The sequence below is a fragment of the Musa acuminata genome, chromosome BXJ3-8, assembly GCF_036884655.1.
Source record: "Musa acuminata AAA Group cultivar baxijiao chromosome BXJ3-8, Cavendish_Baxijiao_AAA, whole genome shotgun sequence".
In the NCBI taxonomy this organism is placed as follows: domain Eukaryota; kingdom Viridiplantae; phylum Streptophyta; class Magnoliopsida; order Zingiberales; family Musaceae; genus Musa; species Musa acuminata.
Window position 1 is genome coordinate 38,720,294 of NC_088356.1, and position 24,439 is coordinate 38,744,732.

The following is a 24,439-nucleotide window of genomic DNA, read 5'->3' on the forward strand; positions in this document are numbered from 1 at the left end:
GTGAAGTGCATTCAAAACACCATCTAAAACAAAATATTCTTCATTAATGTGCTCCCATCTCTTATAGTCGATGATCGATATGAATTGAATCCTATTTATAAATAGAAGATGCTCCAGGCATGAAAAGCTTGAACACTCGAAACTCTCAATTTTTTGTTATATAAATATTAACTAAAGCAGCATTTAAGGAACCTTAGATACACTCCCAACATGAGTATTATAAAATATACTAAATTGACTCATTAAATTCGGAAGAATCTCTAGTTGGACCAAACACAAAAGCAAATCATATTCAAACCCCAAATGTGATAGATTTTACTAAAGCAAATCATATCCAAACACCAAAGGTGACAAGTCTCATCAAATGAACACGTAAGGTCGGGTCAACTTCATCATATCGAGTTGACGACCAACATGTGCTTTAACAAAATTAGAACAAGATTTGAAGATGTTTGTTAGCTAATAAAGATTTTGACAAGTCGTCGTAAGATCTGAGCTTGAATCGTAATTTCATCATTTACCCTTTGTAAAAAATAAAAGAAAAAAAAAACAAATTTGTCTGATGACTTGGACATAAATTTCAAAATAGTTGATAATCCACTCTACCAGGACACACTTACACATGCCCCTTCATTACGTGCAACAATCTCATCAACAACATGTGAAATCATGCCAAGGACAGACTTTGCCAAGCACCAGTATCATACCCCATCAGCAAGAGTCCTTTTAGAGGTGCTGATGTACAGAACTGCATCACAAGCACAAAATTGAAGGCATACTCATAGAAACAAAATGATTAAGGACTTGGTTTAGATAGAATCAGTAGGTTTACCATTATTTCCTCTGATGAAAGCATCGCCGTACTTGTTCTTTAGCTGACCATTAACATATTCTTCCGTTTGCTCCATTGCAATGTTCATGTATGGATCCAAACAAGCTAGAATACCTGGATAACAAACATTTTGGCCACCAAATAAGTGCTCACACACTATGCTAAACCCTAGACTTAAAATGCTTACCTAGAAAGCAACAAGATTATAATATATTCGAGGAAGTCGGACAAAGGAGACATATGTGATAACAATACAACTAAATAAAAGCAACCTAGTCGGCATCACAATTGACCAATGACATGACACTTCAACTATTTGATTAGAAACAAAATGCTCCTCCATACACCACAAACAAAGGATAACTTATCTGAAGAAGAACATTGCTCATGAAAAATGCTAATGAACTTGTGAAAAACTTAAATGCTGAACCAGAAAGCAACAAGACAATAATACATTAGAAGAAGTTGACCAAGAAGACATATGTGATAACGAGCAACCTAGTCGGTAGCACAATTGCTCCATGACACTTTGATCCTACTATTTTGTTAGAAACAAACAGCGTTTCATATACACCTCAAAGTAAGGGTAACTCATCCTAGGAAGAACATTGCTTATGAAAAATACTGATGAACTCAGTGAAAAGTTTGAAGAGCAAAAGTGCCAAAGTGTTGCCAGCAAGTGTTCTTTCCTTTTCCCCTTTTTACTGTAGATGATCAGATCCTTTAACACAATTCTGGGACTCCCTGTTAATTTACTTCTCATCATTAAACATCCATCATAAACATTTTCAGCAAATTGAGTTGTTAACAGATGTTAAAAGCCTCATGATGTAGACAGTGGTATTTACAGAGTCAAATATCATAAATATCCATATCACAATGAAGGGAAAGAGTTTGTGCTCTTATCCTTTTGATCTCCAGTAGAATTGACCTCCATCATTTTCCAGTGCAAGAAGTAATATTAGTGAAGAAAATGAATACAGAAAGAACGAGTATCATCAACTAGACATCAAAGCTAATATAAATAGATGCATGTTCCCTGTAAACAAGTAGTCATTTGCCACTATGTGCATACAGAGCAAACACAAGACAAATATCTCTCCTCTAGGAAACATGGATGTCTCAAATCTCTAGTGTAAAAGAATCTATTCAACAAAAGAATGTTCCATCACAACTGATAGACACAGCTTTTCATATCTCATGGTCCTATTACACATCCCTTCGTATCTTTTCTTATGTTCTCATACAAAAAGGTCCAAAAATTGCACCTTGTGTTATACGCATGGAGCCATCACCAGAAAAATTCAAACTTGATGTCAGCGGAAAGTGAATAAGAGTGTAATTGTTTCATATTCCAAAAGAATATCAACAGACCAGAGGATCAAACATCTTGTAGCGACTGTTTCCTCTTTTTCTTTAAATTACGATTCCAAACACAGTCATCGTCAGCGTCGACAACAGTAGGCATTTGGCAATTGTTTTGATCCAAATCAAGCACGAAAAGAGTCGAGCAATCGGGACTAACATAGAAACCCTAGAGTAGGAGAAGAAGGCCGACCTCTATAGTCGACTCCGGAGTTGAGCTTCACGACGACCGGCCGGCCTCGGATCGACTTCAGAAAGTTGGTCGGCATCTTCCCCGCGCCACTTCCTCCTCCACCGCTGCCACTGCCGCCACTGCCGCCGTTCATATTTCTCTCCTCGAGCTTCTTTTCGCTTTGAGGAACAAAGCTTCGAGGAATGAAACGGCGTTAGCAAAATAATTTGCCAATTTTGCATATTCATTCCCCCAACCTCACCGATTTTAGTATTTATTCCTCTAACGTGCATATCCTTATAAATATAAAAATAGATAGTTTTAGAACACTTGCCTCTCTCTCTCTCTCTCTCTCTCTCTCTCTCTCTCTCTAATATATATATATATATATATATATATATATATATATATATATATATATACACACACGTCATAATATATTGAAACGTTTTCGATACTCAAGTCAAATAAGTACTCGAGATGAGAACAAAGTATTTTATAATTAGAAATATATGGAGAGACACTCCCATTATAATATTCTTCAGACCGTTAACGGTTATCGAAGATTGCACACGGTAGTTGGTACTGAGATGTAGTACGTCCACAGTTGAAGAAGTGGGAGATATATAGCACACAGTAGTTACCCACATCAACATGCAGCAGCAGCAGCAGCCACTCCTAACAAGTGGGAGAAGGTAAATTATATGATCCACACCAAGCTGTAAGCTCTTATTCTTGTTTAGCTAAACCACACAAGGACTGGTAGCTTCTTGGCTGTCTGCCTGCTTCAGTTGAGACGCCGCGGTGATGGCGGAGGCTCAGCCAGGCCATCGATCTGCTCGCCTCCATGCATCTCTAATGTCCCTGGGTTTGGACCTGACGGAACCATGCGCTTCTTCGGAAGGGAGCCTTGCATCTCATCTCGCTGGGCGACGGCAGTGCCAGTAGTGTCTGCTTCTTCGGCGAGGAGGAGTCTTGTTCCCGTTGCACTAAGTGCAGACAGGACAAGAAGAACCATGGCCGCGACGCAAAGAGCTGTTCTTCGCTCCATGCCCGTAGTGTGTTTGATGTTTTGACGCACTCATGCGAGTGAGCCCCCGGCTTTTATAGGCCATGGGATGGGGGTGGGGGGAGGGGATGACAACATGACCCAACACTAACAGTTTCCCAGAGCATTAGGACTTGGGAAAACATGTGGGAGGGGAATGACAACATGACAACCTTGTTTTCATCTACTTTAATTAGGTAAAGATCCCTTTCCAGGTACATTACAAAGCTCTGCTTGTCCTTGTGATCAGGTTGGGTTAGCACTGCAGGTGTCAGGTGAATTTTCTTCAGTCTTTCAATCGCTTCCATTTGTGAGACTGCTCAACTTCGGCTGATAGACATGGCAAGCTAAACCTAATGTTACCCGATCTGTGCAGGATCTCAGTGGAGAAACCAGTTGCTACGTAAAAGCTTCCTGAGACTATTGGAGAATTGGAAAACTAAGGCAAGGATTTGCCAAGATAACGAGAGCGAACAATTTCCTTATGGTTTTGAGAGCTCACATCGATGAAGATTGATGTGGATCTTATCAAATGACATCCATCGTAGAGCCCAAAAGAACTTGACTCCCCAGTAATAAACTCTGGTAAGACTCTTATCTAATCGCATATTGGTTGGAGAGTTGAAGAACCAATGCCTAATGCAAAGCCAAATGTGTCTTCTCACACCCATCGAGGTCTATCCTGAAATGACAAGGCCGTGTGACTCTTGTCCTAAGAGCTCGCACCAATAAAGACTATCATGGATCTTTTCAGCTTATTATATGTGACATTATTGTGATTGTCTTGTTCTCTAAGCAGTGGTTTACTCCATCACTATTAACTTGTCATCTCTTGCTGTATTATAATGCAAGAAAACACTTTATTAGCTACTAAATCTATGGATGGATTTGTTGCTAATTACTCTTTATCATCATGTTAATGTGATTATTTCAGATACACATGCACATGCACTTTGCTTACCCTAAGAAGAAACAAGCATTTCATAGAAACCTTGTTGATTGGTACTAAACATGTCATCAGATTACTTTGGACCAGAAATAGAGTTGATAAACTCAGTTGTTTTGTGGAAGATTTCCTGAATGATGCCTTTAAAGTTCTGAATTCTATTCATTTAAATGGTTCAGCTATTGCACCGGTTGAAAGTTCTGAATTCTTTGTTCTTTAGCAGATGAGCCATCACAGGAGTGCAGATGATTACACTCGAAGAACAACATGATCACGGAACTCAAGGTTAGTGCTGTTGGTTATCCACATCTCCATCTCAAGCTCCATGATCACCAACATTGCAAAGCTAATGAAACTTCTGCAGGTAAAAATCCCAAAGCATCACCAGCTGATCAGCATGCTGATGACCACAAAGCCAAATAGTTTATTCCCAACAGATCAAAGGTAAATAAACAACTACTCCTGCAAAACCTCATCATTGCATTTTCCTTCTTTATCATCCATTGTTCATGATGAACAAAAAGAAAAAAAAAAAGACAAAGGTGCTTGGTGATCCTCAACTAGACAGCACTAATCATGCCCAACACTCAGGAAATATAACCCCCCACCATCCAACTCAGAAACTTCTGCAGATGGAAAGGAGAACACCACCTACTAAAGCTTGTTGTTCTATTGCTATCAACAAGCGATGTGGAGCTCCCACTTATTAGTAAATCTAGTTTAAGTGTGGGTAAGCCAGTACACATTCCAGTCACCCAGGAGCACCACAAGACAATGGTCTTAGTCTTCCTTATTTAATAATTTAATTGCCCATCATGTCTTGTCTCCTTCTGTCCAAACTTCCTTTCTCTCCACGAGGAACACTTGGTGGGGTGGGATTTCTCCCCATCTCCCCAAAAGCTCAACTCCACTTGTTCAATAACTTTCCATGTGAAGACACCTTGCCAATGCCATTCCCTATGCCTTCTTCCCAACTTAGGATCACATGTGCAAGATTGTCATAATTCATAATTCTTAATTTAATTTATGAAATATAATATTTTATTCATGAATAATTATGGGTAGGTTTGATTGAGGACCAAATGAGAATGTACTATTTATGATGATTATGCATATATATATATATATATATATATATATATATATATATATATATATATGTAAAGAAAATCTATAAATATTTATAGTTGTGAAATAATTAATATAAACAATAAACAGTATGATGAGAGAGAGAGAGAGAGAGAGAGAGAGAGAGAGATAAAATATTTTACTAAAAATTATAAATAAACATTTGATCACTTTTGATTTAACTAGGAAAATAATTTTCTAAGGAGCTCAGTAACAACTAAGCATCAATGTAGTCAACCTCACATAGTTAAAACATTTTGTTTTAGCTATCAATGCAACTAAGCATCAATGTTTCTTACAATATTTTTTTAATAGTTTTATAGTATTTTTAGCACTTAAATAAAAACACTATAACGTTTTGGAAAACACTATAAGAAAGTCAAATAAAATTAGGACATACCATAAACCGTTTGATATATCATACTATGGTAGTATTTAAGTAGGTATTTATAATAATCTAAAAACAGCATTACCCAAATAAGAATCATAAATGAGGCAAATGAATTCTTAACCTCAACCAAATTAACTGCGAGCTTTAAAATATTATATTATAATTATCTATAAGTAATGATAACTAAAGAGTCACATGATATTATTTAGGATGCCTTTCAATAGTTTTATAATGTTTTCAACACCACGACAAAAACACTATTGCTATTAGGAAATATAGTAAATCAACTCAATTAGAATATTGCAACGATTCATCCATTTGAACCGTGCATTTTATGGTAAGGTATGTACTACCGTACCGTACCGGTGTTTCAAGGTTAGCTCAGCACGGTATGATACCAACGTATTAAGCGATACACCAGGGCATATCGAACGGTACATCAGGGTTTACCGAGCGATTTCCTCTGACTGTAGCACTATAACACTACCATAGTGTATTACTATAGCACGGTCCGTCCGGTAGCGGACGGTCCGCGTATCGGTATACCGTAGGACCGATACGTACCTCTCGTACTGGACGATACCATTCGAAATTGCATATCATACTTTATGGACCGATCTAGAGGGTGTCGCTAAAACTATCGTAAAAAGTATCAAATTGGACTAGTGAGGATATTTTTGATTTTTGAATTTTTTTTTGTTTTTTTAGATAGATGGTATCATTTGAGAAAAACATAAGACACCTTTCAAAAAAAAAAAAAAAAAGCAAAAGAAAATTTCATGAAAATCACCCCATTCCTTGTCATGTGGTCTAAATAATCATTCTTTCAAAGAAAAATCTGTTTGTTTTCCTTCTTGAAAGATCAGAACATTTCAAGAGGAATCCAACAGAAAGCAAAATATTAGTACTCTTCTGCATGTTAGAGCTTGAGAACTTTTTCATCGTGTTCCAACTAATATGCATTGCTCATTGCATATCCAGCGGCGGTCATGGAGATACATTATCATCAACTTGAATGCACGTCACCTACAGTCACCGTCTTCAGGGTTTGTTTCTTCCTTGTGCCAACTTTATATTTCTGGTAGTTCTTACTGTCTTTCTCTTCTCTCTTTCTAACTCAAAAGGTGATCATCATCATGGATGTCTTCTCTAGAATTAGTAAGGTAGAAAAAGATGTATCACCTTATCTCTAAATACAGAAAAGCTATAAACATAACTTAAATCCTAGTCTCCTAGTCACAAAAGAACAACCTTATAATTATACTAAGATTCCTCCCCCTAGCATTATTAGCAAGGCAATATCCATAAAATACCTTTTATGTAAGTTTATTTAGATTTTCAAGAAGAAACAATTAAAAGAATTAAACCTGTTCTCTTTATAAAGAACTTATGAGATACTAAAGAATAACACCTCAAGTGTATTTGGAATTTTTCTCCAAATGATCTAGAAAAAATTAAGGATTTGGAGGTTTACCAAGGAGTATGCAAGAAGTCTTGACCTTAGGTTTGGATTTCATGATAGATAATATAGGGAAAGATCCTAGGCAAGCACGGCAAGGTGGAAGTATGCAAATCTCAGCTTTTGCATGGTCTTGTGCTGGAATATATCATAGAAAACTATGCAAATGTCAAGTAATAGAGTGAAATCTTGAGAAGTGGAGAATTAAATTGATATTAAACCAAACAAGTGTGTTGCTCATTGACAAAGAAGGTTAAACAATAACATAGATAGGCATTAATGGATCACCAGTTTTAGGATTCTGAGCCAGCATGAACTTATAACCCAAGGGTAAGCAAATGTCTAACCTGAACCATAAATCAGAGAAGACAGCCTGATAAATATGGCATTAACATTATGATTAGGGACATCACTCTATGGTTCTGTGAGTGAAAAGAATTTGTGTCTGTTTACCATAAAAAAAAAAAAGGGAGATGATCAAAAGAACTCAATCTCTAAAGAAAACAGAATAAACACATTAGGGCAAGCAGATATATAACCTCAAACCATAAATTGCATCTGTTATCACCTGGAAGCTGATAACCCAAGCAAATATATAACCTGAACCATAAATTAGACAAGGCAGCCAACCTGCGACATTAATATTATGATCAGGAACATCATTGTGTGGAGGAATTGTATCTATTTTCCAAAAGACAAAAGAGATGATGAAAGTATATCTCAATGACTTTGAACCAAATAGCACAAACACATTTTCTGAACAATTGAGGCCATGTACTAATTATTATCTTTAATTTGCATTCTTGGAAGACATGACCACCATTCATTTAGTTGTCTTCATTTTCCTTAGATTATATAAGATTCTTGGCTTGATGTCAGTGAAAAGAAAAGAGAGTTTAGAACCCTGTTTCTGTAAATAACTTCTGCATGAAGACACACAATATATGCTTGACTACATGGAAATTAATCACTTAATTAGAGTTTGATTATAGAAACCATTTCATTATGACTCGGTAATATTTTATCAATTTGTCACTACACAATGACCAAAACCAAGTATTAGAACTTAAAATGCTGAATGCATGTTAAAGACAATTTTTCTGGATAGTTTAAATCTATTCTAATATTCTTGTGGGCAGAAGAAACATGGCATTAGGTCAGTTGGTACACCAAGATTATAATAAAAGACCAAGACAGTAGAAGAAGCTCAAATGGCATATAGATTAATTGGTCTGGAGCAATTCAGAATTAGTAATCATGATCTTAGATAAGTTACCCATCTAGTAGGGACACAGATTTTGTAAGCAACCAAAGAAACTAGTTGACATCTATCTGGAAATGGAAGCAGCATATCAAATCTGTCTATCCAGTCCAATCCACTCGATAAACACCTCCCATTTTGACTTACTGATCCTCTCATTCTGTTACCTCCAATTAAAGATATAAAACTATGAAAGTAAGAAGGCATGGAAAGAACCATGGTATGCAATTTTGAATGGTATCGTTCGGTACGGACGGTACGTACTGGTCCGATGATATACTGGTACACGGACCGCCCGTTATCGGACGGAACGTGCTACAATGTTATAGTACTACATTATAGCAGTACTACAGTGCTACAGTAAGAGGAAGAAATATTTAAAACCGTTCGGTAACAGTGGTACAGTGCTCCAACGGTCAAATTGACCATTGGAGCCCTTTCTCATAGTATTTAAACCCCTTCTTCTCTCCTATTTCACTTTATTACATTTTCATACTCACTTAAACTATCTCAAAATCTTTTTTTCTCACATTTGTACTATCCTAAACTCTACAAAACAATGATTTGTGAATTGAATCAAGGCAAATTTGAAAAAATTAAGAGGAAGAACTTTCTAATCAAGAGGTATGTTTACATAAGGACAATTCGTAATGGACTAAAATACTATTCTTACCTAATTTACATTGATTTTGCTAAACTTATGCTATTACTATATTTATTTCTAACTTAAAAATCCTATCCTAACTTTTTTTTTCAGATATTTTCGGAGAGTTTTACACCTAAATTAGGTATACCGCTCGGTACACCCTGGTGTGACATACCGCTCGGTACACGATACCGTATTGTACCAAGCTAACCTCGAAACATCGATACGATATTGCATATCTTGAAAAAAATAATAATGACAAAGACACATAGACAACCTTAAGGTAAAAACTCTGCTATAAAAATTAAATCTAATTCATTTAACAAAATAAAGGAAATATGGTGAGAATTCATTCGGAATCGTTATCAGCTGTCCTAAAGAATGATTCCATTTGAATTCGTTCCCAAGGATAAGATCAGGTCGCTCCATTGCAAGTGAGACTAAACAAGTTGGTGCATTATCACGAGCACAAAAGGAACAACGAAGAAAAATTAAGAAACATCGTATATAAACTATAAAAAGAGATTTTTTTTATTATAGAGAGAATATATATATATATATATATATATATATATATATATATATATATATATATATATATATGCATGTTTTCCATTTAATTTTGTTTTCCATTGAGAAGATTTGTGGTGTCAGTGCTTTTTGTGTAGGAAGTCTTCGGTGATTTGAGTTTAGCAAAAAGTGATTATCTTATAATACATAATATATGGCCATGAGATTCGAATGTATATCCAGGTCGAGAAGTGGGGAGAGGAGGGGTTGGGATTTCCTTTGTGAGCCTTAATATTATTTATGTATTTTTTGATACATCATAAGAGACCTCCCAAAATAGTGATGATCTATCTATGTATCGAACCGATTATTATGGACCAATCTGGGCAAAATCGTAAACCTTGGTTTAAACAACTGTTTATGCCGAATGGAGAGCCTGAAAACGTCCATTTATTATAGACCAATACAAGTTTGGAATGTTTCGATATATCTGGAGATTAGGAAGAAGGAAGAGGAAGCAAGGAAAAAGAGAAGAGAAATCATACTAGATCTGATGGTGAACCATGAAAGGGGAGTGACAAACTATGTGACAACTATGTGAGCCGAATTCCACAAACCCTAAATAAAAGGGTAATAAGAATTTTAATAGATAATATCAAAATCGAATCGGACCATCCAAATTGAGCCGGTCCATTTTCCGGTCAGCGATCAAACCGCCATGCTGAACCGACAGGTTTCCCAAACCTGTTTATATATCTATAGATCTTCTTCTTCTTCTTCTTCTTCTTCTTCACTGTAAAAAAGAATAAATTCTAAATGATTAATATTAGTCCTACTAGGGGCCAGTCTACTAGCATTTACTCTCACGAGCAAGAAGAACAAATATTGTTCTTATGAGAAAGTATCTCATTACACTCAAAGAATACGAGTGTAAATCAATTAGGCACAAAGAAGTCATCGTCTTCTTCGTAGACAAAGCAGATCGCAAGAGATGCAAAATATTCTTCCCATGACATAAAAGAGCAAAAAGAAAACACAAATTAAAGCACAAACTACATAAAAAATATCCAATAAGTGAGGTTCAATATCAACCATTGCCAATTCTATAGATGGCAATCATGTTGCATAACAATGTCACAAGAAAGATAATTAGAATGCAAAACACATCAGTCTCACAGTTGCATCGTGCCGCCGAAACCTATATTAAGGCTTTCGAGTTAGCTTTTCAAGACCTACAGCCCACACATGGCTAAAGATTTTGCAAGGAGTTAATCCAACATCAACTTCTACCCGATGAAGTTTACGGAAGAAGTTCTAGTTTCACATTGCAAGATGAGGATACAAACAGCTTCAAGCCACCGGATGAGAATTTGCTGTTGCATCCTTGAAAAGGAACCTCTGATGTCTTTCTCTAAAATGGAATCATGTCCTTGATCAAGACATAATTTAGAATATATTTAAAGGTTTGCAAGCTCACACAGGAAAGGAAGAAATGAATGCATATATTCTTTTCAGCATTAATCATGTAAAGATAGATAGTGCCCAATCCTTCGAAGCAACACTAAATGTCCACCTATCCTATTAAACTAACACATAAAAACCATCTAAATTAATGACAAGAAAACAAAACCAGAAACCTCACAGTTCATCATATTCAATAGCAGATTGAATGTTCCACAAGAGGCAAGAGGTTCTACAGAACATTCATAAGCTTGGAGTTTGGTGCAACAGGATTTCTTATTCTTGGAATAATGAAGTGTTGCCTCATATTTTAAAATCCTTCAAGTGTCATATATAGTCTATGTTTCATCGTCTCAAACAAAATGTTACCTTGGTATAAGATCTGTTTTAGAACTGGCCTTTAGAACAATAGGGCAGCCAGTCCGTGGTTTCGCCTTCTTTTCCTTAGTTGAAATCCTAAACCTTTTCCTGTATAGTTTATAAAACATCATCTCCTTGCATTCTTATGGCCCTTTCGTTGGATTATATCCACTGTGCTACCCCTACCAGTTGCCACAGCTTCATCCCATGATGTGACCTAGTTTAACAGAGTCTGTAAGTTCTTTCTTTATTGGCATATTATGAAAATAGTAGGAATGAGTTTATAAATTTAAATCCATAATATCACTAATTACTAGCCAGTTTGTATCTGTCTTCATCTGCTCTATAGTTTTCCATAAGTCAACACCCATAATGCAGGAATATCAATCAAAGAGAGCTGGGGGGAAGGATATCAAACTTCATTTTATGAATCAGACTTTGGAGGCTAATCTGATATGAAACAAATTTGCTAAAAGCAGTCGACTAACCAATTTTACCATAACCTACTAAAGTGTGCTGCTTTTCATATGGAATCGAGAGTAACTTTTATGTACATCAAAACTTGTAACTTTTGAAGTTCAACAAGAGGTTAGAAATGTCCAGCTACTCATACCTTGTTATTTTTGGAGAAAGGATAAAAAGTCTAGGTTGTGAAGAATACTACTGCAGCAGCACCAGGAAACATACTGCAGCCAAATGGATCTTGTGCCGGGCTAATAATGACATGATCTAAAATGTATATCTGTCGATATAGTCAATGACATTGCTTTTTTAGCTGACTGAAGTTCCTACTTGTCACCAAGCAAATAAAGGGTTCATCTAAAATTATCCAATCACACTGTTCATTCACAATGCCAGATAAATTTAGACCTATTCCTAAACACCCATATGATAATTTGAGCCAACCTTTAGGCATATCATTGCAATTGAATCTTTGAATTGCCACGGGCTTAATCTAACAGAACTTTAATGAATGTTGAGAGAAAAAAATAAAATAAAATCAGGCAATAGACAAGCCGTTGCCACTGATCTATGTAAGTCTGAAAACCTTCAACATGAACCACCATGATGGGATCCCACTGCATGGCAACAATGTTTTTTAGTTAGTTGACAATTTTGATAAATTGTACATGCATCCCAAATAAACTAGTATAGGAGGAGAATGTACCTTTCAGTGTCCGATTTCATGAATTAGAACATTCATTTCCTAATAATGGTTCACATTGTAAGGTACTTCTTGAAATATCCACAAGTAATCTTTTTCTACTTCGATACCCTCAGTGCACATCCATAACACTAGGTCTACTCTGATAACAATCATCACATTCTAGCCCCAAAAACTAATTAGCCTAGTAGCAAAGCCCCTTTAAGATTGCGTACCATCATAAGCTTCCGCCCACATCCAACATCGCATTAATTGAGGCATCACATGTTTTAACACCAAAAAACAAACAAGCTACTCCAAAATATCGTCACAATCATAACAATTAACTGATTCAATTCTCCTAATGGACTAGCAGCCTGCTTTATGAACACTAGAGAGATGATAAAATAAATAATTCACCTAATGAAGTATCATGTTCTAAGGTGGGGTAAAGTAACACTCTTAAACCAACAAAAAAATGTTGATGATTGAGATATCTGCTTGCTTCTGTATGTTTACTTTTTAACTATAATGTACTAACACAAGTCATATAAACTACGAAATTACATTATGGTAAAACAAGTCCTAGATACTGACCTTTGGTATCAGAGCAACAGCATCGAGAAGCATCAACCATGAGTTGTAGCACAACTAATTTGTGAAATTGCTTGTACAAATGAAAAGCACTGAGGAGAAATAATAATCTTGGCGAACTGTTGCATCAAACTTTCACTAGTACAAACAGCCGCAAATCTTTATCCGTAAATACAAATGACATCATCCGGTGCCTTCAACCTCTACTTTGAATGCCCTGAGATCCAGAAACCATCCACTAAACCTGTCTCAGAATCTTCAGACCCGCAGCCAATTGCTCAGTAAAAGGAAGCACAACAGTATGATACATCATTTTCAGATCGGAAAGAATCCATAGAAATCATTCTGAATTGGGGTCATGCATAGTGAAGTAATATTTGGCAAGAAGGAAGAAATGCGGAACAGTGACAGCAGAGCTCACACTTCATACGACTGTCTGTCAGCATGCAATCCAACCTGATAAAGCTCAAGTTGGTAGATAGCCCTAGGAAGCAATTCCCTTAGAGAGGGATCCTGCGCCAGTGGACTGCGGGCAACTGATTGAAGAGCCCCCAAGACCTTTGCACGTTCCAGAGCTTCACTCTTAGGAACGTGCAATGCCAAGTAGCTGAGAAGGATTACTGCCGGCAGCTGTGCCTTCTCTCCTGACCGGTGCAGCCGCATCAGCGCTGGCACCGCAGCGAACTCTATGATGGTTTTCGAGTGCTCCACGCAGAGGAAATTGTCTGGTTCAGCAAACTTCCCCAAAGCCCTGGCAGCTTCAGCCGCTACCTCTGGATTCCAATGTCCGAGCTGGAGCACGAGTGGGCTCAAAACCTTGGTCTCTTTTGCGGGAAAGGTTCTTGCCAAGCAGCCAATGGCCTTGATAGCTGCGATCTGAAGAACAATGCTGCTCCCCTGCTGCGCCACTCGAATGAGCTGCTCCACTACTGACTTGGCAGCTGGGGAGTTCATCTTGAAGGCTGAGCGCCGGAGATCCGCGTCAATTTCGGCTGCGGCTGCAATTTCCATCATGGCCATCATGCAGTGGTGCAGCAGCTCGCCTTTATCGAGCTCGATGATCTTGGACAGGCAGAGGAGGCCTTTGGTCTCGGTGATCTTGCGGCAGTTGGAAAGGCAGCCTTTGGCGAGCATCCAGAGAGCTTCGGCACAGGCGACCTTGAGCGCGAGCTTCACCTCGGGGCTCTCGTTTTCCCGGTCCTTGCGGTGGTGATGGTAGTAGTCCCGCAACAGAGATGAGCTTCTGCTGCTGCTACTGCTGCCGTCGCCGCTAAGGCTGGAATTACCGGTGGATGGCACCCCCATTCCCTTAACGAGGGAGTGGATGCTCGAGGGCTTTTTTGGCGCCGGCCGGAGTTCGTCGAGGGGCACCTCGAAGGAGAGGATCGAGACGAGCGGGCGGACGGCGTTCTCCCGGGCGAACTCCTCCTGCGCGTAGGGGTGGTGGGCGGCTAAGCGGGATACGAGGCCGGCGACCTGGGTCTGAAGGCGCATGCGGGAATCCGAGAGCACATGGACGATGACGGGCACGGCGAGCTCGCTGAGGATGACAGAGACGTTGTCGGCGGCGTTGGCGAGGTTGGAGAGAGCCACGGCCGCCGCGATCTGCGACTCGACGGCGGGGCCGTCGCGGAGGAGAGCGAGGAGCGGCGGCACGCAACCCTCCTCAAGGATGATCTTCTTGTTGCGGTCGTTGTCGAGGGCGAGGGAGGCGAGGGCCTGGGCGGCGTGCGCGCGGTCGGCGGGGGACCGGGCGGGGGACTGGACGGTGGCAGCGTAGCTCCAGACCCAAGCGAGGATGGGGTCGGTGCTGGCGATGGGTGGCAGGCTGATGGCGAATCCGCCGCCGCCGCCGTCTTCGTCGGAGTAGATGGAGAGGAGCCAGCGGAGATCGGCGGCGGAGGCGTCGAGGAGGGCGAGGGCCTTGCGAAGGTCAGTGGAGCCGGTGGTGATGGTGACGACGCGGCGGAGGAGGCCGGCGCGGCGGCAGCGGCGGACGAGGGCGAGGACGCGGTCGAGGGTCTTGGAGGACTCCGCGAGGATGCGGCGAACGGGGCGGTCGTAGGAGGGGGCAGGCGCGGATGCGGCGACGCGAGCGACGGAGCGAAGCAGGCCGGCGAGGTGGTCCGCCTTCTTCCCCGCGTCGGTACACTCCGACTTGAACGACTCCGCCTCGCGGGCGGCCGTGGCCACCCGCTCGGCCAGTAGGATCGGCAGCGACAGCTCCCCCTCCTCCACTGTTCCCTTTGCTCCTCCTCCTCCGCCACCACCGCCTCCTCTCCCGCTGTTCATGGCCATCATCGGTCTCTATCTCTCTCTCTCTCTCTCTCGATCGTTCTCAAAGCGGGTGAAATAAATCCATGTTGAGTTACCCCTTCCAGACACGGAGGCGGGTCCCACCTTACACTCATTCCTTCTGAATCGGGTAAGTCTCAGCGTCTAACGAGGCCATGTCAGGCGCAGCGTCGACTCGGTCCGCTCCCCCGTCTGCACCGTACTACTACGGGGTCCCAGCTGACTCTCACTCCTTCTCAATTGGGTAAATTTTGAGTGAAACAAGTCCATGTTTAAGTCCACCCTCGACTCCGTTCCGACGCCCGTCCTCGGTTAATTCCGTGTGGGTACGTCGTCCGTGGGTGTCAGAGAACCAAGGGAAGAGGGTCCCACCTATTTCTCTTCTTTTCAATAGGGTAAGAACGTGGGTGAATAAATCCATGTAAGTTCAGCGTCGACTCTCTTCCCACCTTAATCTCCACCATCCTACCAAGGCGGTAAACACCGGACGGGTACGTCTTCCGTGGCTGTGGGAGAACCAAGAGAAGCGGGTCCCACCTATTTCAGTCCTTTTCAATCGGGTGAGAAACTAGGTGACTCGAATCCATGTAAGTCCAGCGTCGGCTCCCTTCGCCACCCCAATCTCTACCATCCTACCACAGCGGCAAATACGGTGGGTCAGGGTACGTCTTCTGTGGCTGTGCGAAAGCGAAGGAGCACGGGTCCCACGGCCAGATGGAGACCAGTTTGTGCCGTGGCAGTCCGCGTACGGATAGGTATCATGAACAGCACGATAGAACGTTAGGAACGAAGACTGGCATGAGTAAAAGATGATAATGGCCACGTAAGACCGTCTTAATTCATTGGACACGTGTACGACGACGAGGGGTTGGGTGGCATTTGTCGTGACGTCTTTGTTCCACCTGGTACATTCTTTTAATTAAACGAACGGAGTGGGCAATTATTGTGATGACATAATGATGACGTTGGAGACAATCGTCTTGAAATTGGCATTTCACCTCCAAGTTTTTCTCGACGGACGTGTGGAAGCATTGAAATTATGCAGTTGAGACTCTTCAATTTTGAAGGGAGGTTAGGATACATTAGTGTGTTCGATCCATTAAAATAAAATAATATAATATTATATATACACTACTATTGCAAGTTAAGTAAATTTTATGTACGTGAATTGAAAAATAAATAAGGTGACACTTAAAACAAGTTAAGTTTGAGATTTTATACATTAATAATGTATATATATTATAAAATTTTTAAAACTTAAGATTATTATGATCATTTCAACACTAAGAGAGATGGTGAATTAGTGTTTTCATAAAAATATCGGTTTGAAAATTTTCGTTGGATGAAAATCGATAACGTAAGTATGCTTGACTTAGAATAAGTGAACTAAGCAATTAACTCAGAAAGTAATAGCAAGAAGAGCAAAACATAAATGCAAACCAAGTTTATAGTGGTTTGGTCGTCGTAATCTATGTCCACTCTCGATTAATCTTCCATTGAGGCCACCGACGTTCACTAACGATCTTCTTTCAATATGCGAAGACCAACTACTCTTTTACAACTCTTTCTACTTTTGATAAACTAAAAGAGAACCTTTACAACCCTCTTTTACAAGGAAATCCTCGACCTCCCTTGGAATAACCTTTAAGCTCAAGGAGGAAGGATTTAACTTTCTAACAAAGTTTTCACGCTCTAAATCACAAGTTTTCGTTCATTATTCTTGTTTTTCCTAAGCATAAATTAGTAGGGTATTTATAAACTCCAAATGGCTTCAAAGTTTGGAGTCAAAATTTAAATCCTCGGGTTTTCGAGATATTGGCGGTACCATCGCTTGTGTTGGGTGGTACCATTGCCTGCAGCACTAACACTGAGCAGTACCACTGCCTGACATAGTCAGAGAGACTATGTCCGGACGATACCATTGTCGGGTTTTCTAGAATCGTACAGTTCATACATTCCAACTCATAAGCGGTTCCACCGCCTGTTTTGGCGATACCACCGCTTGACATAATATTTGGGTCATTGAATGGGCCCAATGAATCCAAATCAGCCCCAACTTAGGCCTAATGGGCCTCTAATTGAGTTAGCATAATTACACCTGAAACTAATTTAATTAGACCTAAACTACTTCGATCTAGACACAATCGATTACAAACATGTATCTTATATTGTTCGACATGTTATTGGTTCATCCGGCGCTTCGTCCGATCCTTCGACATTTCGTCCAATCCTTTGGTACTTTGTCCTCTCCTTTGGCGTATTGTCCGATCCATCAATATGTTGACCTCCCACAACATCTGATCTTCTTGATGTAATATGTGATCCTTCTGGCCCAATGCCCAAACTCATGGCATGAAGTCCTTCCGGCATGTCAACCAGTCCTCCGACGCGACGTCCAATCTTCTGACATAATGCTCTCTAGCCCAACATCTAATTCTCCTACTTTGATCAATTTGTCTTTCCATGATCAAAGTTACTCATGTGTCACTCATACGCTGATTAGATCATAACTTCATCAATTGATTTCATCATAAAAATTTAATATTCAATAATCTCTCCATTTTTTATGATATCAACCAATTGATGATGGAGTTTAATTAAACTCTCCCTATCTATATGTCATATTGAAAGAAACTTTGAATTCAAGTCGAAATGATTTCAATCATGAATCATAATGATCATATGCAGCACACCATATCAACATAATCATTACTTGTATCATAAGTTGAAGTATTGCATGCATAACTCTATCATACATATTTTTTAAATATAAAATCATTATTACTTTGGACATAATAGATACCAAAATATTAATATTTTTAAATTATCATTACTTCTCCCTCTTTGTCATCAACAAAAAGGAGAAAAGTACAACTAGCAAGTTTTTTAGACATGTAAGCTAGAAATTTTCTCTTCTAATGAGATGTGCAAGCTAGCAATTCTTTGGTTCTCTTGAATGTGTAAGTTTTAGCAATTTTTACTTCTTCTTGAAGTAGGTAAGCTAGCAATTCTTTCTCCCATTTTATCATGGTAAAAAAGAAGGGAATAATATAATGTTGTAATTCTTTTCCTTTATATCAATTTTCAAATCATGACAAATATTAATAACAAAAATAAATTTACATCAAGAGTGATCAATTTGATGATAGGATATACATGTCATTATACATAATAAAACTCAAGTTGTAAATATCAAGAAGTCAAGTGATATATCATGGTTTATTTGGATAAATTTTCTCTTTAGTAAATAGTGAAAAGGAGAATTCATAGAGGATAAAAAAAATTGATTCCTAAAAAAGATACCTCAAGTCAAGAAATCAAAAGAAAGTTCATGATTTGGTTGAAAAAATCTCATTCAAATCATCAAAATCACTTTTATAGTTCATGAGATTCAAAAAATATCATAAATAGATTCATCAATCTCTTATTCAAAAATTCAATAAGCTTAAGAGATAGAGAAAATTTTAAGAAAAATGTATTCCTTTTTTTTCAATTGTTTCAATTCATACGATTGATTTCATACAAGCAGCCCTGGTCTTCTAAACAAAAGTCATGCATCATCGTTTAAAAATGAAAAACAAGTTTCGTCATAAAAATTATTAAGATCAATAATATAATCATTAATAAATCATCTTCAAATAAAAGATTTGATTAGTTACAAATAATTTTAATTCTAATGATTTTTTCTTTATCATGTAGTTTCGGCTAGTGAGCTTTATAAAGTGTTTTGGATCTCCGGTCATATGCCTTAGCATCCACTATCAAGATTTTATCTTTTGCTCATAGCTTTCGATTGTATACATTTCTATAAGAAATGTGGGTTTGTTCTAGGTATTCATTTAACTTTGGGTCCCTCGTGATTAGATCTACCTATCTTGTCTATTAGTATTAAGTAATTTATGGTTCCTTTAGGTACCCAAACTAATTTATGTGAGTCACAATTTTTGAATAAAAATTTATAAGCAAAATGATCATATATATCACAAAAATTACACTTAACTTTAGGGGGAACATGCAATTTGAGTCCTTTAATAAAAGTAGTTAACTTTTGTCGAGTGTTACTCACAAACCTGATACCTTCCTTTCTACATACATGACCCTTATTAGCAACAATCATGTTTAATGATTTGCTATCAATTTTAAATTTTTTCTAATGCTTATTCTAATAATAATTTTTTTAATATATGAATCTAACTCTTTATATTTAGTGTAAGGAGTTAACATACAATTATCATGCTTATTTTTTAATTTTTTAAATTTACTAAAGAGAGAGGCATGATCCTTTTTTTAACATTTTATTTTTTTACCAACTAATTTAAAATCATCAAATAAATCATGAAAAGTATTAAGTAATTTGTTGTAAAGTAAAGAAGTTTTAGTTGAGTTGTATACCTCATCGTCAAAAGCCATCAAAACGTAGTTCGCCACCTCGTCTTTATTGGTTTGCTTCTCGTCTTCCGATGTACTCGATTTATCACGTCGCATTGAATGCTTTTTTTTTTTGTGCTAGCATCCTCTTTTTCAATTATGGATATTCATTTTTGAGGTGCCTCGACTTTTTGTATTCGTAGCAAGTTATTGTGTTCTTTTTAAGTTCATTCTTATTCTTTGATTCTTGTTTTATGAACTTTTTAAATCTTATTGTGATGAGTTCAAAGTCATCATCACTTGAGTATTTGCTCGAGTGGTCTTCTTTTGTTCTAAGTGTCAAATCCTTTATATTCTTTGGAAGGTTGTTCTCATATTCGTTATGTATCATAGAAGTCATTTCATAAGTCATTAATGACCCAATAAGTTCTTTAAGAGAAAAATAGTTTAAGTCCTTTACTTTTTTAATAGTAGTTATTTTTTAATCCCAACTATTAGGAAATGATCGTAAAATTTTATTAACAAGTTTAAAATTCAAAATTTTTTTACCAAGTGCTTTCAAACCATTGATGACATCCGTAAAACGGGTGTATATGTCTCCAATGGTTTCGCTTGGTTTCATTCAAAACAATTTAAAGTTATATATCAAAAGATTATTTTAGACTCTTTAACTCTACTTGTGCCTTCATGTGTAATTTTAAGCATGTGCCAAATATCATATGCAGTTTCATACATAGTGCTGGTCATAGGTGCCCTAGAAGCTAATCACGTGAGTGATAGCACGTGTGACATAATACACATTCTTTTTGCTTATTATATTTTATCATTTTATCACTTTATATATATATATATATATATATATATATATATATATATATATATATATATATATATATATATATATATATATATATATATATATATATATATATATATATATATGTCCATGGATCTGTGCAATGAGAATCAGATTGTAATGAGATCACGATAATGAGACTGATTCACATTTAAATACAAACCTTAAATAATTCTGGTCATAGGTTACTCAAGAGGGACATTGAGATAATCGGACAGACTAGTGTGTTGTATACTTGCCCATATGATGGAGGCAGTTGGTCTCATAGCTGCTTGTATCGGGACACTAGGGCTATAGTGCAAGTGCTCATTGGAAAATGAGTTCACTAATTGATTCACTCAAAGAATGCTGGATGGTTGATGTTACCTTATTGTCAGATAGCGATTTCGTTGTCCTAGTAGTGTACCTAGTCCTTAGACTTGAGACACCAATGATGTTATGTATGAGTACTCCACTTTTTGATACCATACTTATAGGATTGGAAGTTCCAGATCTAGTATAGTCAGTTATCGGAAGTGGTAGCCAACCTTACGAAAACTATTGAGTGTCGATAGAGGATTATCCACTCTTGGTGTCATGAGAAGAATATCTCATATGTTCTTGTTCAAATAAATCCTTAGCCATGGTCATTCGGATTGATAGAGAAAGAGTTATCTAGGAGAATCCGATTAGAGCGAGACTCAAGTAGAAACCATATGGACTCAAGTAGAATCCAATGGATTGGATTCCTCTATATCGTCTGGGGACTACGACGTAGTGGCCTAGTACATCTACAATCGATGAGTCAAGTGAATTATTATGAAGATAATAATTCATTGACCAGAAGGAGTTATAACAGGTATGACTCACGGCCAGCTCGATATTGGGCCTAGAGGGTCATATACATATGGTAAGCATTGCGATAAGTAGAGGTTCGGATATGAGATATCAGCCGGAGCCCCTATCTTATTGGATATCCAATAAGCCCCTGAATTATTGGATCTTATGAATGAGATCCAATAAAAGTCAATAAGAGATTATTGGATAGAGATTCACTAATCTAAGAGGCTTGGGTAGTTGGATGGAGATCCAATACCCAATAGGGCAGGATCCATTAGGGTTAAGTTGACAGTGGACCTTTGTAAATATGAGGGAACCAATGGTTCATAGGCTAGAGCCTCTTTGAGTTGTCATCTCCTATTCTCTTCCTCTTTTCCTCCTCAGATAGCAGACCTAGAGATTTAATGAGCATCGTCGCAACTCTATTATGTAGATCACTGCTAGAAAGGATGATGCTTGACCTTCTTCACTCTCTCCTAGAGATATGTGGGGATTCAGGGATATATGATCTCCCTAGGTAACATAATATTTAATATATGCAGTTTTTATGTTTCGCGGATTTTGTGTACCAATCTTCACACGACGATAAACATATATTTGAGAAATTTAGAGATTTTATTTTATATTCTTCCGCTGCGCATGTGATGTCGCCCCCCAAGATTTTCCAATAAAGATTAGTTTTAAACTGTGTGTTGTGTTTTGGAGAAGCTTTTGACGTCAAAATTATTCACGCAAAAGCAAGAAAGGGCAGCAACTATTGCTAACCTCGCAGATGGTAGTGCCATCTACGTGCGTGCAACCGCAAGGGCGACGGCCGCAGGTTGGCAACACAGCACCGGCGCAGGCACAAGCGTAGCAACTATTGCTACGTGCAGGCACTACGCCTACAGCAGCAAGCTGACGGCCTGTTGCAGCAGGCTTGTGGCCGACGGGGGCTAGCGTTGCCTGCAGGCACAACGCTCGTAGTGGCAATGCAGCCCGCGGGCGACATGCCCGCAAGGGCGAGCTACTTATGGGAGAGTCACATGCAAGGTCAAAGCTTGCTCGCAATAGTGCCTACGGGTGCTGGCCCCGCAATGGGCAGCACCCCCATGCCGTAGAGGCCGCCGCTGGCAGGTTGGCGGTGGCCACAAAGTAGAGGAAGGGGAGGGCAGTGATAAGACCCTAAAGTCTTATCGTAAAAAAGAAGAAGAGAAAGGGGATGATCACTTCGAGGGGATCGGCCCTCCTTGATCGCTTCGAGGGGATCGGCCCTCCTTGATCACTTCGAGGGGATCGAGGAGGGTCAATCCCCTCGAAGCGATCAAGGAGGGCCGATCCCCTCGAAGCGATCAAGGAGGTCGATCCCCTCGAAGTGATCATCCCCTTTCTCTTCTTCTTTTTTGCGATAAGACTTTAGGGTCTTATCATTTGGTATCAGAGCCTACGATAAGACTTTAGGGTCTTATCATTTGGTATCAGAACCTACGATAAGACTTTAGTATCATTTGGTATCATTTGGCCAGCTCGATCACCTGGCCAGCGACCTCTTCTCCTCGCGTCCCCATCTCGCTCGAGCGAGAAGGACTGCCGGCACCGCAGCCGCAACCGCCGGTTGCCGCAGCCCCTCCTTGCAGCGGTTGCAGAAACAGAGCTTCCTCTATTGCCGCAGCCCCTCGTCGATCGCAGCCATGCCTCGAGCGTCGTCGCCTTCCAGCCGACCCACCACCACTGCCAGCCACCGTGCGGCGACCGCTGCTCGCCTCCCAACCGCTGCTTCCCCTAGCTCGGGCGAGAACGACCGCCGCCACTCCCCCTTGCTTTGCATCTTTTGTAACCGAAGCAGGGCAATCACGGGCAACTCACATTTGCTGCCCTTGTTTCCAGCCGCCACCGTCGCCTTCCAGCCGCTGCTTCCCCGTGCGACGACCGTCGCTCGCCTCCCAACCGCTGCTCCCGCTCGCTTCCCAACCGCTGCTTCCATTTGCTCTGCATCCATGGTGACCGAAACAGGGCAGTTACCACCGTCGCAGTCGCGGGTCCCCTTGCTGCCGCAGTCGCGGATCCCCTTGCTGCTGCGAACGTCGGTTGCCACCACCATCGCCACTGCTGCCCAGCCAGCGACGACGCCGCTCGTCGCCCAGCCTGGCAGCCTCCGGTTGCCACAGCCCTCGTTGCAACGGTTGCAGAAACATAGCTTCCTTTGTTGCTGCAGCCTGCCACGACCCTCGCTGCCTCCTTCTCCACCACTGTCGCTGTGCTCCAGCCAGCAACGACTGCTACTGCCAGCCACCACAGCCTTCACCTCAACCCCCTCGATCTGCACCGTTGCTGCAGCCCCCTTGCTCTGCATCGTTGCCGCAGCCGTCGGTTTTCACCACTGTAGCCTCAACCCCGGCCGCTTCAACGCCACCTCCCTCTTGTTTTGCCTCCGCTGCTGCAGTTGTCGGTTGCCATCACCGCAGCCTCAACACGGCTGCTCGGCGATTACTTCCTTGGGTCACAACAGTCGCAACCGTCGCCTTTCAGCCTTGGTGCTCTCATCTCACGCAGTGACACAAACACAGGGTAGCTACTCTTCCTCTAACGCAGCGACCGCAGCACTGCCCTTGGCGTCCACCTCCTCGGTAACTTCGCATCGATAGTGTTGATGCCCTTGACCGATACCAAAAACAGGAGTTGAGATTACATATTTACAGTCTTACGTAATGGCCACTGATAACTCAGTGAAAGCACAAATAGAAGCATTGGAAATCAGAATTGAGAACCGACTGCAAGAAACACTTAATGATTTCAAAAAGAGCC

The 24,439-nt window shown here is 39.9% G+C and overlaps 2 protein-coding genes across 2 annotated transcripts; both read right to left on the minus strand.

The window, feature by feature from the left end:
- Window positions 1-546: 546 nt before the first annotated feature.
- On the minus strand, window positions 547-2,617 carry LOC103994742 (uncharacterized). The gene is made up of 3 exons (XM_009415171.3): window positions 2,391-2,617; window positions 833-946; window positions 547-748 (listed from the first exon to the last, which is right to left on the minus strand). Exons 1-3 carry the CDS (start codon window positions 2,521-2,523, stop codon window positions 702-704), a joined length of 294 nt encoding a protein of 97 aa, XP_009413446.1. The 5' UTR covers window positions 2,524-2,617; the 3' UTR covers window positions 547-701.
- Window positions 2,618-13,410: 10,793 nt separating this feature from the next.
- Window positions 13,411-15,648, minus strand: LOC135643972 (uncharacterized). Its single transcript, XM_065161297.1, has one exon. It carries the CDS (start codon window positions 15,616-15,618, stop codon window positions 13,735-13,737), a length of 1,884 nt encoding a protein of 627 aa, XP_065017369.1. The 5' UTR covers window positions 15,619-15,648; the 3' UTR covers window positions 13,411-13,734.
- Between the last annotated feature and the right edge of the window lie 8,791 nt (window positions 15,649-24,439).